The sequence below is a fragment of the Abramis brama genome (assembly GCF_963993115.1).
Source record: "Abramis brama genome assembly, chromosome: 15".
NCBI lineage: Eukaryota > Metazoa > Chordata > Actinopteri > Cypriniformes > Leuciscidae > Abramis > Abramis brama.
The window spans coordinates 16,993,035-17,009,491 of NC_139977.1; the positions used below are offsets into that span (position 1 = coordinate 16,993,035).

General features: G+C 35.7%; 1 protein-coding gene across 2 annotated transcripts in view; it reads left to right on the forward strand.

Moving 5' to 3' along the window:
• The window catches only part of nrxn2a (neurexin 2a), a 423,124-nt gene that overhangs the window by 195,896 nt on the left and 210,771 nt on the right, over positions 1 to 16,457 (forward strand). For both annotated transcript variants that reach the window (XM_084137438.1, XM_084137437.1), the window contains exons 10-13: positions 1,584 to 1,787; positions 4,663 to 4,689; positions 14,544 to 14,663; positions 16,026 to 16,407. In XM_084137438.1, the coding sequence (XP_083993564.1) occupies positions 1,584 to 1,787; positions 4,663 to 4,689; positions 14,544 to 14,663; positions 16,026 to 16,407 (733 nt within the window). The remainder of the gene's footprint in view (positions 1 to 1,583; positions 1,788 to 4,662; positions 4,690 to 14,543; positions 14,664 to 16,025; positions 16,408 to 16,457) is intronic.

Sequence of the window (16,457 nt, forward strand, 5' to 3'; positions counted from 1 at the left end):
CCACCTGCCTAGACCTTTGTTTGCTGTTGCGGTGTCATTTCTAACTCTCTCCTGCCCTCTGCTGTCTGTCATAAGAATTACAATGTGACCACCTAATGTCCACCACAGACATGTTACTTGTGACTCAGCAAAGGTGCACATACACTTGAAACAATATTTGAGTAGTTATGAGTAGCAAATAACGTAATTGTTATACTAATATAAGGAAATTATTAGCATGTAGCATTGTTAGCTAGTGATGGACCAAATGGCCAAGTGAATTAACAGAGTGATATTATTATGGCTTTATTTTATTACTTGTGTAACTCTATGGCCTGGTTTCACAGACAGGGCTTAGATTAAGCCAGGATTAGGCCTTAGATCAATTAGGACATTTAAGTAGATTTTATGAACGTGCATTAGAAAAAAACTACTGGTGTGCATCTTGAGACAAAACAATGGCAGTGACATATTTTAAGATATGAGTTGCTTTCAGTTAAAACAGCTCATGCATTTTAGTCTGGGACTAGGCTTAAGCCTTGTCTATGAAACTGTGGGTATTAAACACATAATGATACAAATACTACTACTACTACTACTACTACTACTACTACTACTACTACTACTACTAATAATAATAATAATAATACAAATATATACAGTAAATATTTTTTACATTTAATTTGTATTTAATTGAAGTTTTTTTTTTTATAAATCTGTACTAATTAAAATTATAATTTAACTACAATATGACCAATTAAAATGTTAAATTTTTATTTTAATGGAGTAGGTGTGTAACGAACTGAACTCGATACTATTATAATATCATTGCAATACTCCAAGACATATGGTAAAAGGTTAACAAGAATGTACTGTTGATTAAAATGCTAAATTTGATATTACATTGTGGGTGTAAATGAATAGGCTTGAACTTGATGCTGATAACCCAATGCACAGGACAATGGTGACACCAGAACAAAAATATTCATGATTCTGAAGCTGAAACTACAGAATTATTTTTAAACGAATATGCTTGCACTCTGTTACTGACTAGATGTATTTAAAATATTGTAGGCCACTTTTTACTGGTAACATAAGACATTTGGCATTATCGGGACCCACATATATTCCCCCATTGCATTATTATGCATTATATTCAACATTATATATAGTAGTTTAATGTATACTGACACTCTGTAAACTTGAATGATCTCTAACCGTTTTTTTTTTTTTTTGGGGGTGAGCTATCCACGATACATCATCACTATCCACGATACATGTTGCATTTTTGTATTACGATATATTGTGACACGGTTTATTGTCACACCCCTATTATGGAGTTACATTTGTAGTTTTAATAATGATAATAATAAAATGATAACTTAAATATAGATTAATGTAAAAAAGCAACAAAAAAAAAAGTAAAAAAAAGTTTTTTTTATTTATATTTAAAACTACTATATATAAAATGCGTATTAAAAAAATAATAATATGTGGCTATATGTAACAAATGTGAACTTTTGTCCCAACTGGGTCAGCAGAAAATATCCTTATTTTTGAGACCTGTGTTTTCTGATTTACTCTCTATTTTCCTCCTCTCTCAGAGTCCGCAGTGCTCAGTTATGACGGCAGCATGTTTCTGAAGATCCTGATGCCCCACGCCGTTCACACTGAGGCTGAGGACGTGTCTCTGCGCTTCATGTCGCAGAGGGCTTACGGTCTGCTCATGGCCACCACCTCCAAAGAGTCCGCCGACACCCTGCGCCTGGAGCTGGACGGGGGAAGGGTCAGACTCACCGTCAACCTAGGTAACCTTTCACCTCTGACCTCTGAATGCGAGGCACTCGTAGAACAAGTCTGGACTCGCTCCCAGAATGCATTTCACCCTCATTCCTTCATCTTTATCTCTCTCTCTCTCTCTCTCTCTCTCTCTCTCTCTCTCTCTCTCTCTCTCTCTCTCTCTCTCTCTCGCTCTCTCTCTCTCTCTCTCTCTCTCTCCTCCCTCTCATCCTCTCTCGCCTTTGCAGCCTTCAATGGCTATCTTTTCTGCAGCTTTCAGAGCAGACAGCCAGAGAGACCAACCCATGTAGTTTTTTCTTTAGAAGACACATTGAGACATACTAGGGGAGACAGAGGGGAAATTATATAATTTTCAATTTCCCTACATTTTTCTAACTGCCATCTTTGGGTACAAGAAACACATGATCATAATATTGAAATGTATATATAAAAAATACAATCAACTTTAATATTAAACGCCTTTGTATCAAAGAAGAGTACATCTCAAAGCAATAATATGATTACTTTAATACTTATTATCATTATTTAATTTCTTGCACCTTTATATGATAATTATATTAGTTGTCAGGAATAATATGCATTTAAATAAATCCCATTAATAGCTCCATCAATAAAAAAAATGGGTGTGATTTTATTTTATTTATTTATTTATTTATTTTTATATAGTGTATTTTTATTTTTAACCTGATTAGACAATAATTCTCTAATCGATAGTCTTGAACTAGATACTTAAAGATTGTTAAAGATTCAGACTTTTAATTCAGTCATGTAGTTTTTTATTTTATACTGTATCTAGAATAATATTTGTCCATTAACCTCACAGCCATATATATATATATATGTATGTGTATATGTATATGTAAGGAAATTCTTGTACTTGTACTAAAATCAAAATATGAAAAGTAATGCAATCACACTTCCTTTTTTCAAGCAGAAAGAGAACTTCACCGATCACACGTTTGAAAAAGTCTTAGCAGTCTAGCTTGATTGTGATGGAAGAAATGTAATTGCCCCCTGATCTCCCCCACCATAAGTACCATATTGTAATTCTTCTAAAGTCTCTCACTGTCCTCTCAGCTCAGGCTCAGACTGGAACTGTCTGTAATCTTCTGTACAAACAGACACAGTCCACTGGAGAGTCGAGTCTGAGCTAGTGTTTCTGTCTTAGAGCAGTGTGACAGTGAGACAGGTCCCTGGCTGTCTGTGGTCACTCTTCTGTAGCGGTTGACAGCTTGAGAGTTCGCCACAGCCAAGAGTGCTCGCACTATTCAATAGGAGCAATTATTCTCTGTTATTATCTGTCTTTAGTCATATAATCAGCCGACTCAATGTTTGCAAGTTTTTTGTTGTTGTTTTCTTTCTTTTTTCCCCCTTCTTTTTTTTAATGGAGAATTGGACATTTGGCCTGCAAAGATTATTATACTTACTTTACTTTACAATACTTTATCTTAACAATACCACTTAATATAACAAACTTCAAATTATATTATCAGAGATTCTTCTATAAAACAAATCTTTAAAAAGATCAAGTCTAGGTGGGTTCACAATGATTTTAGTGCTGCTGTAAAATTTATATGAATATTGTAATGATTTTAATGTTCTTTTTATTGATCCTTAAGTTTTCTAATGAATCTGCCATTCAAATAATTTTGCTTCCTTTCTTGGTTCTTTACTTCATTTAAACTTCAGATGCAAAAATGGCATTAGATTTGCTAAATTAGATTGATTTCTGTGAATATATTCAATATGGCCATGATTCATCAAATTCATTATCAGATTTAGCAATTTGAGCAATTGAGTCGTCATTCAGAAATGTATTAAGATATTTGATTTGAAAGTGTATGTAGGTAATACTGCATTCAAAAGTATGTGGTAATTTTTTTCTTTTCTTTTTTTGAAATAAATAAATTAGTACTTTTGTTTAGCTGAGATGCATTTAATTGATCAAATGGGATAGTAAAGTAATTTATAATGCCACAAAAGATTTCTATTTCAGATTAATGTTGTTTCTTTTTATCAAAGTATCCTAAAATATTTATCACAGTTTTCACTAAAATATTAATCAGCTCAACTGTATTCAATATTAAATAAGAATAAATGTTTTTTGACCACCAAATCAACATATTAGTAGGATTTCTAAATGATCATGTGACGCTAAAGACCGGAAATCCAGCTTTGCCATCACATGACTAAATAACATTTTAAAATATATTACAATAGAAAACCGCTATTTTAAATTCTAATAATATTTCACATTATTACTGTTTTTACTCTATTTTTGATTTTTTTAAAAAATGCTGTCTTGGTGGGCTTAACATTAAAAAAAAAAAAAGAAAGAAAGAAAGAAAGAAAGAAAGAAAAAAACATAATAAACTTACCAACCCCAAACTTTTGAACAATAGTGTAAGATATATATTGGTTCATAAATATAAAATATAAATATAAAAAAACAGCCTTTTCAGACCAAGCATATTGAGATATATATCAAAAGGCTGAAAAATATTGCATTGTATATTGTTTAGCTCATAGATCATGAGAGCATGAGCTCTTGGCTGATGGTGCAGACTGCCCTTGCCTACAGTCATATTGGCACCACCCACATACAGGAAGGAGACAAAGCACAGGCTAAATACAATGTTTTGTGTGTGTATACAGTAAACTGTATATAAATTGCCAGGTGATTCTCAGATGTGCTGTCTCCCGTCCTGTTTGTGGGGTGTGGGCCCTTGTAGAGAGGGCCATTCTGACTCTCACCTTGTCCCCGGATGGTTGACTCTGTGCAAAAATTGTTTATTTGTCTGCAGATTGAACCTTGAAGGATGTGGTTTTGAATTTTAGTTCCTTTTCCTTTAAATCTCACCATCTCACTCTCTTTCCCACCAGATTGTATCGGGATAGACTGTAACCTTAGTAAGTGATTCTTTTATCTGCAATGCTATTTTTTGTCTCTTTCTCTCTCTCTCTCTCTCTCTCTCTCTCTCTCTCTCATGCTCAGCCCCAATTCATCCAAAGTTTCTTCTCCTCCCTCGTAATCCTGTCTTCCTGCACCGTTAACAGATTTTCTTTTGAACATGTTCCCAGTTGGCATCCCTCTCTCTTTCTCTCACTCCTTCCCCAACATCCCCCTCTCTTGCGTTCCCTCAATCTCAATCTCTTTTGTTACGCAAAATTTGCCGATTTGCTGCGGTGTTTGAAATTAAGCATAACCATCTCAACAGTTTCCATTTCAACACCATATGTTTCTCACTGCTCCAGTCTGTTTCATGTCCCTGTGGGACTCTTTTACATAAGGAAAATACGATAATAAACCATTTAATAAAAGAAGAAATCTTCATTTGCCAAATCAGGCGTGAGGTTGAACATTACCTGTATTTGAGCACTGTTACATCCATGTGTTGGGAAACGGTGCAATCCTCAGTATTTAGCAGTGCAGTGATTCAGTGATACAGTGCAGAGGTAAGTAGTGTGAATGTTATGTTCAGTATGAGACCAAAGGACTGTATGTATGTGTATGTATGTGTATGTGTATGTGTATGTGCTAAATCTGATAAAAACTTTTAGGGATGTCCTCATTTGGAAAACAATTAACTAAAATAGTTTTATATTCTAATAATTAATATATTTTTAAGAGTAGAGTTAAGGTTTAGGTTTGTCAGTAGTATTGTTTATAATTATTAAACTACTCACTGGAATGCTTTATTAAATTGAGTGGATCTATCTATCATGTATATTGTTTAATTTCAGTTTAGTGATTCTACTTGCAGATTAGCTCACGGTTTCCTAAGAAAAAAAAAAAATCTAAATATACGCTACCATTCAAAGTTTGGTGTTGGACATTTTTTTAAATATTTTTGAAAGAAGTGTCTTTATCTAGGATGCATTTATTTTAAAAAAATACAGTAAAAAATAACATTGTAATACATTACTACAATGTATGTAACCTTTTGATTTATTTTCAAATGTAATTTATTCCTATGATGCAAAGCTGAATTTTCAGCATCATTACTCCAGTCTTCAGTGTCACATGATCCTTTAGAAATCATTCTAATATGCTGATTTGATGCACATTTATTATTATTAGCAATGTTGAAAACAGTTGTGCTACTTAATCGGAATTAAAATATTTTGTAACATTATAAATATATTTACTGTCACTTTTGATCATCCTTGAGTGCATCCTTGCTGAATAAACTTTAAAATTAGTTTCTTTAAAAAGTCTTACTGACCCCACATTTTAAATGGTTGTGTGTTTGGTAAATAGCTGGGTAAGATAATGCAGTAGTATAATGTCAGCTAATTGTGGTACAGTAGTATGTCCTCATTTAAATAACTGAGTAAAATGTGTGTTATTGGATGTTTTGTTTTCAGTTTCATGATTGTAAAAAAAAAAAAATTACACGGCTACAGTATGTGACTTCATCCTCTTTTTCCTTTGTTTGAAGATTAAAGCTTTTTCCATTTGCTTAAGAAATTCTAGACAAAATTTCATGCCACATACAGTATTTTCATGTAAATTATGCCTCTAATTGTGAGATTTGTCTCTCTAGTACTTCATTAGTCATGAGGTAGTAGGTGTTTGTGCTTCAGGACACGGTTCCCAAAAAAGCATGAAAATCTTTTGCATAGTGAAAATGTTTAAGTTCACCATTCAAATGCGTCATCAAAGATCATTCATTCAACTGTGATAATGACTCAACAAATATGGATTTGTGGAATGCTTTTCATTATAAATGTTATAATAATTCCAATGAAAAACAGATGTATCAGAGCATGATGCGTCATGTGCTCATTTAAATGAACTGTAGAGGCATTACGCACGACATTTAAGCAGTAAGTAGGCCCACACAGAATCTGCACCCACTGTTCATAAAGATCTACACATTCGGAAATATTTGGATACTTAGGTTATGTTTTTAGGTATCAATTACACAATATTCAACAGAATTTTACAGATTTCCCCAAGTTAAGCTCATTTGACAGCATTTGTTGTGGTATAATGATGACTTCCTCAAACTATTTTCTGCTTGTCCCTTCTTTTCTTTGAAAAAGCAAAAATCCGAGTTATTCACTGGAGCGTTTACGCTGGACGTGAATGGAGAACATTTTTAAACATTAAAATACCCAGTGTTTCAACAATACTGTTGATATACTGTTGATAGCCACAAGATGTAAACAATGAGTTAACATGATTTTAATGTGAAAAAGTCCCCTTCTATTTAAATATGTATGCAGTTTTAACGCCTAAAACCATCAAGCAATCATAAAATAACGAGAATGTTACAGCTCAAATAAATGCTTTTATAATATAATAAGCTTCACGTTTCTGCTTATAAATCCTCCCAACAATGACCCTTTTTATTTTCATTGCAAGTGCCTCAACTATGAAAATAAAGTGTAAACAACACATTTAAATTATATATTATATGTATTGTAAGATTTGGCTGTTACTGTATTCTAGCACTGCTGAAGTGCTGTATTGACCATCCAGGACTGGAACTTTCCTGTTCTAATTAACATATCATGAATTCATTCTCAGTTTCCACCACTAGGTGGCAACAAACACCATCTATTACAGCATCAGATTTAGTCTCAAGCAAGTGCTTTTTGAAGGACTGAATCTACAAATCATCCCTTTTTAGGGAAGGTAACATCCTTATCAAAAATGTTACAAACTACGTTAAACGCATTTTATGACACGTATTACGTTTTATGGCACTCCCACTATTTAGGAGCCGATAAGCGATTTATCGCGCATAATGCTCACGGGATGATGAATCTCTGCTTGGTCATATGTGGATAAGTACATTCATAATCAGGCGAGCATGACCATTTGATATGTTAACCTGTGAAAGTGTTTCACAGTCCCCTCTACACTTTCAATATTAACTTGATGGGTATGTCAAACATATTTAGACTGATGGAAGTTTTAATGACAGTAAAATGTTAATTGACTTTTAAATAGACAGAAATGCTGGTAGTTAAAGTAAATTATACCCAATTAGGGCCCTCTGCCATCTGTTAGAAGTCTTTTTTTTCTCCTCACCATGATGTGCATTTTAAACAGTTTAGCACGTCATGAATACGAAGCAGATTCAGATGACGTTACCATGCAAAAATCCCACATTAATGTTAAGTTAACATTAGGTTTTGATGGATAATTGACTCTTTCCAACGCCTGAAGCTATTCATCAAAGTTTGATATGAAGATCTGCATTGTATCCAACATTTCTTGATATCTAGCACTGTTCTAACTCGTATTTGCTTACAATCACAGGTTGTATTTGCGCTCGAATCCTTTATGCTGTCGCAGTTTCATCCGTAATGCTGAGCAACACAAGGCCGAGCCGAATCGACGCGTGCGCTCTTAGATTTAAAAGCAGGGATGGGCAACGATTTAAATTTAATTAACAAGCTGCCAGAAGGTGTAGAAAGACTACTCCCCCTCGCTCTGCCTCCTGCTCGCTTATTCTGTTTTTTTTTTTTTTTTCAGAGCTGGAAGAGCTAATTAGAGGGTGATATAACATTGACACATTCCGATGCAAAGAGTCACACGTACCTGATCATTAGGAGGTTTACTCGCAGGTATATGGACAGTACTGCATCTATAGTGCGCCTTTGAGCTCCAAACAGATTGCCTACCAGATTAAAACAGATGTTTTGCTTAAACTAAGTCATCCGTGGAAGATTGATCAGATTTCGAGTGCTACAACACCCCTGCAAATAGGCTGACGTTGTTCCTCGGAGGGTCTGTTGACTCCAACAGAGCCAATTAGAGTAGCCAGCAGTGCAGTCTAAGGGGCTTTGAAGCGCCATGAAGACTGAGGCAGCTGCATCGGCCTGACCCATTTTTCCACGCACACCCCAGGCACCTCTGAGCCCACGCCAACCCGGACCGCAGTGGCCTGGCAGCAGGCACGGCTCAAAACGCTACTTTAGCATATTATCTGCAAACTTTCACTGCTGCCGACTGGTTTCGTGTCGGTGGTTGGACTCTTGAGGGTCTGAGATGGATTTGGTGTGTGTGTACTGTCACTTTAAACCTGTGTGCAGTTTTGTTCCTCGGCCATAAAACTCCTGAGCCTGTTAGGATTATACACATACCCAGGGCCAATTCAATTTCATTTCAATTCAGTTTAGTATAATGCGTTTGTCTCCTGTTACACACTAATGCTCAGGCATCACCAGTCACTCTGTGTTATAATGAGCAGAACTGTTTTCAATAGTTTTTTTGAAGCAATATTTAAAGACACCGAATCAATGTGGTTTGTATTTATAAGTGACAAATTTAAATAAAAAACAAAGAGCATATTTACTAAGTCAATAGCAGAGTTGAACTGGAAACTGCAGATGAAAAAATTGCTTTTAACAATCACACATAGTGTAGTTGTGAATGTTATCAGTGTTGGGTGTAACTCATTACTAAGTAATTAATTACTGTAATTACATTTCCCTTGAAAAGTAAAGTAAGGGATTACTCTTAATTTTTCTATAATTTAATGAGTTACTTATTTTGTAATTGCATTAAATACTGTACAGACTATAGAACAGTTCTATATAAATCAATAGTGGATTTAATCTCTAAATTTAACGTTGATGTTAAAATGTTTTAATGTAACCTTTTCCCTTTAAATACTTGGCTCATTTTAAATTACACTGCAAAGATGTAATTAGTAGCTAGTAGTTAATTACTTTTTTAGAGTAACTTACCCAACACTGGATGTAATGTAAATGGATTATGAAATGTTTTCTCAAACTTGTTGGCCACAATTATTTACGGAGCCCCTAAAGGGACGTGGTGGTGGAAAAAAAAATTAGAATGGGAGATTTTTTTTCAAATCTTTTGCGTTCCCCCGAGAAACTTTGCGTTCCCACGCAAAACTTCTGCGTTCCCTCGCAAAGATATTTGCGTTCCCACGAGAAACTTTGCGTTCCCACGCAAAACTTTTGCGTTCCCTCGCAAAGTTATTTGCGTTCCCACGCAAAACCTGTTTTGAGCTCGGACAGACACTTCCTGTTTAATGTCCCGCTGGCAGTGTTTCAGAAGCTCCGTACGTTAATGGAGCGTTTCATAGTGTTTGAACTTGGACTCAAATATAAACAAATGCGGTCAGTGCTTAACTAAAGGAGTTCAGTGAAGTTGGCATTCACACTATTCGAACTTCCCTATTCTTGAGCTAAACGTTGTTAAAACACAAACGACAACTATTTACAATCACAGTAACCTAGACAACGAGCTACAACCCGATTCTCATCAAAACAAGCTTTATAATATAGGCTAAATTGATCTCTATGAGCAGGCGGCTGAGAGACTAGTTCAAAGGGACCGTCTGCAAAGTGCAATATAACCCAAAAAACGACTACAGCATCAACTCATAGTCAAAAATACAAAAATAATCATTAACTTCAATGTTACAAACTATAGTGCCACCCAATTCAGTTACACATCAATGGTGACCCACTGGTCATACTACACTGCTTTTGCACATTTTATATTATGAAAAATATTCAATAACTTCACTGTAACACACCAAATTTAGTTCACACATGACACATCACTGCTCTAATGTTGGTTATAGGCCAACAACAATTAGTTTGGGAAGTAATTGCACATAAAAAATAAGTAGGCCTATTCTTTACACAAATTATATTGGTAGGCTACTGTAGGCTACGCAGCTTTTGCATTATATTTGCTTACTGAATTTGATGGCATTACACTGTACACTGTATGTAGCCTACACTTCACACACAGTGTGAAGTTATTTAATATTTTTTTCTAAAAAGGGTGAAGTTATTGCTTTTATTTCATAATAAATAATCATAAAAATTATGCTTTTTTTTTTTTTATCAAACTAAGTAATGTAGTATAACCAGCAGGAGAGCAGTGATGTGTGAACTGAATTTGGTGACAATTCTGCACATTTTATATTATTAAACATATTCAATAGCTTCACTGTGACACACTGTACTGACAGTACAGTGTGTCACAGTGAAGCTATTGAATGTTTAATATGTTTAAAGCTACTGAATATGTTTAATAATATAAAATGTGCAGAAGGGTTTTGGGATTTGCACTTTACAGACGGCCCCTTATTTGGACTTGTCTCTCATTCGTCTGGTTAGAGACAAATTAATATTATAAAGCTCGTCTTGACGAGAATTGGGTTGTAGCTCGTTGTCTAGGTTACTGTGATTGTAAATAGTTGTTGTTTGTGTTTTAACAACGTTTAGCTCAAGAATAGGGAAGTTCGAATAGCCTATGTGAATATTGCCAACTTCACTGAACTCCTTTAGTTAAGCACTGACCGCATTTCTTTATATTTGAGTCCAAGTTCAAACACTATGAAACGCTCCATTAACGTACGGAGCTCTGAAACACTGCCAGCGGGACATTAAACAGGAAGTGTCTGTCCGAGCTCAAAACAGGTTTTGCGTGGTAACGCAAATATCTTTGCGAGGCAACGCAAAGGTTTTGCGTGGGAACGCAAATAACTTTGCGAGGGAACGCAAAAGTTTTGTGTGGGAACGCAAAGTTTCTCGGGGGAACCCAAAGGTTTTGCGAGGGAACGCAAAAGATAAAAAAAAAAAAAAAAAAAAATCTCCCAACCTAAAATTTTTTCCACCACCACGTCCCTTTAGGGGCTCCGTAATTATTGGCATCTCTAGAAATTCTAATGAGTAAAATATCTCTGAAGTATTTCCCCATTCATATTTACAATTTTTAGCACAACAGGGTGACTAAGAAAATAAAATTGTCCAGCCATGACTTCCTGTTAAATAAAATATGAGGTAACACAAAACCAAATTCCCTTAATTATCCATCATAATGAGTAAAACCAAAGAATATAGTTCTGATGTGCAGAAAAAGCTTCACAAAATAGAAAGTGACTGTAAGAAAATAGCTAAAGCATTGAAAATTCCCATTTCCACCATCAGGGCAATAATTAAGTTAAATCAACTAAAGATCTGCCTGGAAGAGGACGTGTGTCTATATTGTCTTAAAGCACAGTGAGGAGGAGAGTTTGAGTGGCCAAAGACCCTCCAAGGATCACAGCTAGAGAATTGCAGAAAATAGTTGAGTCTTGGGGGTCAAAAAGCCAAAAATAAAAATCAATAAATCAAACGGCACCTACACCACCACAATTTATATGAGAGTTTCAAGAGAAAATCCTCTGCTCTCATCTAAAAACAATCTCCAGCATATTCAGTTGTCAGACACGACTGGAACTTTAAACAGGACAGGTTCTATGGTCAGATGAAACACACAAAAAAAGAGCTTTTTGTCAGCAAAACCACCATATGGATTTGGTGCAAACAGGGACAAAAAGTGCCCTATGTGTACAATTTAAATATACTACTGGAACTTTAATGTTGTGGGCCTGTTTTTTTTTCTTCTGCTGGAGGTCCTGAACTTCTTGTTCACATACGTAGCATCATGGATTCTGTCAAATACCAACATATAAAAAATCTAAAACCTGACTGCCTCTGCTAGAAATCTTATAATCAGGACAACGATCCAAAACAAACATCAAAATCAACACAGAAATGTGTCACTGAGCACAAAATGAAGCTTCTGCCATGACCATCTCAGTCCTCTAAACTGAACCCTATAGAAAATGAGTGGGCTGAACTGAAGAGAAGCACCACCAACATGGAATCTGTAGGATCTGGAGAGATTCTGTTTGGGGAAATGGTCTGATCGCTTGTCAGGTGTTCTCCAAACTCATCAGGCATTATAGGAGAAAACTCAGAGCTGTTATCTTGGCAAAAGGAGGTTGCAAAAAGCATTTAATAAAAGGGTGCCAATAATTATGGCCAATGTGTATTAGAGAAAAACATGGTTACATAAAGAGATTTTCTCCCCATTTTCAATTGTTCAATGAAAGGTTAGATTTTTGTGAATATAACAAAAGGATAAACAATGCAGATTTATTTTCAAAGCCGCCTTTGATCATATTTACCTAGGATGCCAATAATTCTGACATTGGGTCTCATTCACTAATAATTGGGTGGATTATTTCATATTTGTACGCACAGGAGAAGAAAAATCTTCGCCAAATTCACAACACATTCGTACGCACATGGATTTTGTTTTTTTGTTCTTAAAATCGTTCGTACGCACATTTCACACACATCTTTGTATGTTGTGATTAGTGAATGAGACCCATTGACTGTATAACAAGTTTAGATGGAAAGGATCTTAAGCTGACTTGCTGAAGACGTTACTGTAGATTTACCCATTAATAGACACAAACTTTTATGAAAATAAATTCCAGCACAGCTTTACAACAACCCATAATGAAATGACCCTTCACAGTAGATAATGCTTTACAATGAACTCATTTGAGAGCTACAAATGGGAATTTATCTGTTCAATAAAATACCTTACTCGCCTGTTGAGTCATAAAAACACCATCTCTGCTCTGCTTTTACAATATTTAAAATCCCTCAGTTCTTGCCATCGCTGACAAGCCAAGCCAATTCTGATCTTTTTGCCAGATGACTCTTCTCTGATCGGCGTTATTTTTTTAAAACGGGTGATTACCTAGAGGTTCGAGATATGAACCTTTCTCACTTGTTGTGACAACTAACCTATGAAGTTAGTTACATAGTTTACCTTTAAACAGCGGAATATTAGCATAATACATTTTTTAATCTTATTATAAAGGCGGTGATATATACTTACATCTATCTCATATGAAATATTTGAAATACTCTTACCCTTATCCTAAACAAGTGCATCAATTGCCATCTCAGCTGTAGTCTATCATTTAAATTGAATTTAACTCTAAACAAGTTTAAAACATACTAGGAATGTCATTAAAGCCTTTTTTCCACAAAATTATAGGACATTAAATTCATATTTGTATAAAGAAAGCAAGGTTGTTTTCTCTGAGGCGGCAAACGAGGCAATAGTGCTTTTTCACAATAATCAGATTTTACGTCAGCACAGTGAAACGTTTTCACGCGGTGTGCGATCATGCACAAACATCACCAAACAGACACGCAGAATGGCAAAACTAACTGAATTATAAGCGCCATCATTTAGAATTAAACAAACTAGCATTTGTGATGACCTGATGATGACCTGAAGCTAATCAAAAGATTAATACATTGCTGGGTCTTCATGTAGTTGTGAAATGTTTGCACTTTGCAGAGTAAAGCACAATATTGTGAATATTTCACAATGTTGTTTTATTCTATTTTTGATTAAATGCAGCTCTGGTTAGTATAAGAAACTATTTACATAAACATTACAAAATCTATGTATTTGCAGCACATGTGTTGTCAATCAAAAGATGTTTTCTTATTTTTTTCTATTTGCATGTGTTTTCTTCAGTCGCAGTGCATTGAGCTCGCTTGGTCACCTTACTTATCTGTGTTGACCAGCATTTCAATACTGGTACTGTAAAGAATACATTATAAATACCCTACATAGGCTCACAGAAAGTATTAGTAGAACAGCATATGTACGCGTCACGGTTCTCCTTAAGGAGCGTCTCGGTGCGTTTGTTTTGTGTGGGCGCGTGGTTGTGTGAAATGTAAATCAGTGTGTTTGCTTGTATGCTCGTGAGTGTCAGTATGCTTGTCTGCACTCTATAGAAACGTTTGAGTTAGGAGATATGTCCTGTCAGTTCACTCTGAGTACGTGTTTGTATTTGTGTGTGTGTGTGAGTGAGAGCACCAGGCCTGTGAGGTAGACTGTGCTGTATTGATAAGACAGGAAGCTTGCAGCGGTGTGTGACTTTGGCCCTGTCTCTTTGCAGGTAAAGGACCGGAGACTCTGTTCGCAGGGCATAAGCTGAATGACAATGAGTGGCACTCTGTGAAGGTGGTGCGCCGTGGGAAGAGCCTGCAGCTTTCTGTTGACAATGTGACCGTGGAGGGTGAGTGGAAGACCTCACACACACTGTATATGGACACATGGACAATTATTACAGTTATAATAGAGTCGAGATTCAATCTTAATATACCTGTGTACACTACATTCAAAAGTTTGGGGTCAGTAAGATTTTTTTTTTTTTTTAAATATATATATTTTCTTTTATTCATGCATTAAATTGATAAAAAATTGACATTAAAGACATTTGTAACATTAAAAATGATTTAAATTAAAAACTAAATGCTGTTCTTTTGAATTTTGTATTAAAAGAATCCTAAAAGTTATTATTTACAATACTTTTTTTCATCAGTGCTACATTAAATTGTTCTTTTGAATTTTGTATTCATCAAAGAATCCTGGTAGATTACTTTCAAAGTTTCCACAATATTACTAAGCAGCACAATAGTTTTCAACATTGATGATAATAATAAGAAATGTTTCTTGGACACCAAATCAGCATATTACAATGATTTCTGAAGGATCATTTGATACTGAAGACGGCAGCAATGGCTGATGAAAATTCACCTTTGCCATCAGAGGAATAAATTACATTTAAAATATATTATAATAGGTTTTTTTTGTTGATTTATTCTATTTTTGATTAAACGCAGCCCTGGTGAGCATAAGAAACTTCTTTCATAAACATTAATAAATCTCACTGACCCCAAACTTTTGAACGGTGTATAAACAAGATAATATGAACATGAAATTTAAAAAGGAAAACATTTCGGACTGAAATTAAACTTTAAAGTGAACGTAAACATGCTTACTATATCCTAACCAGGTGTGATCCATTAAAGTAACGATCAGCTTAGGGCTGGGTGGCCCCGCCTACTGTGAAACTATGAAATCTAATTGGTCTAAATTCTTGCACCTCATAGTGAATTCTAATGTTTCCAATTTGTGTATGAATCATTCAGATTGCTTTTGTGAACCAAATGATCCAATCCACTGCCAAAGTGTGACTCGAAAGAATAGTTTGTTCGCAAACTGCTACTCATTTCATGAACAATTCAATATTTTCAGTGAATAATGACTTCAATTTCAGTATGTTTCTTATAGGAAGTTATCTTCACGGATTTTCATGTTCAGTATACATAGACTTGCTTGACTTGCTGCATCATACCTAGTTAGGACAGCATGTTATTCATTCTTCGTTGTGGTATAAACTGAAAGATTATATATAGAACAGTTTTTCAGGTTAAAATTCATCTTGCACATTGCAAGTTCAGCGTTACAGCACATCCAACTCTGAATTGAACATCAAAAGCTGTACTTGCCTTGGGATGGGCTCAGGCAGCACGCCATTTCCTAATATCTTCAGTTCCCAGACCTGACTAATCGAGCGTGTTTGGTTCCGCCACAGGCCAGATGAGCGGAGCACACACGCAGCTGGAGTTCCACCACATAGAGACGGGCATCATGACCGAGCGGCGATTTATCTCAGTCATGCCTTCCAACTTCATCGGCCACCTGCAGGGCCTCACTTTCAATGGCATGCCGTACCTAGACCAGTGCAAGAATGGTGATATCTCCTACTGCGAGCTCAACGCCCGCTTCGGCATGCGCCGCATCGTGGCCGATCCGGTCAGCTTTCGGAATCGAGGCAGCTATGTGGGGCTGTCCACCCTGCAGGCTTACGCCTCCATGCACCTCTTCTTCCAGTTCAAGACCACCAGCCCCGATGGTCTGATGCTGTTTAACTCTGGAGACGGCAGTGACTTTATCGTGATTGAGCTTGTGAAGGGGTGAGTGGGTGAAGAAAAAGAAGTTTATTGTATTCCTGTGATTATACTCC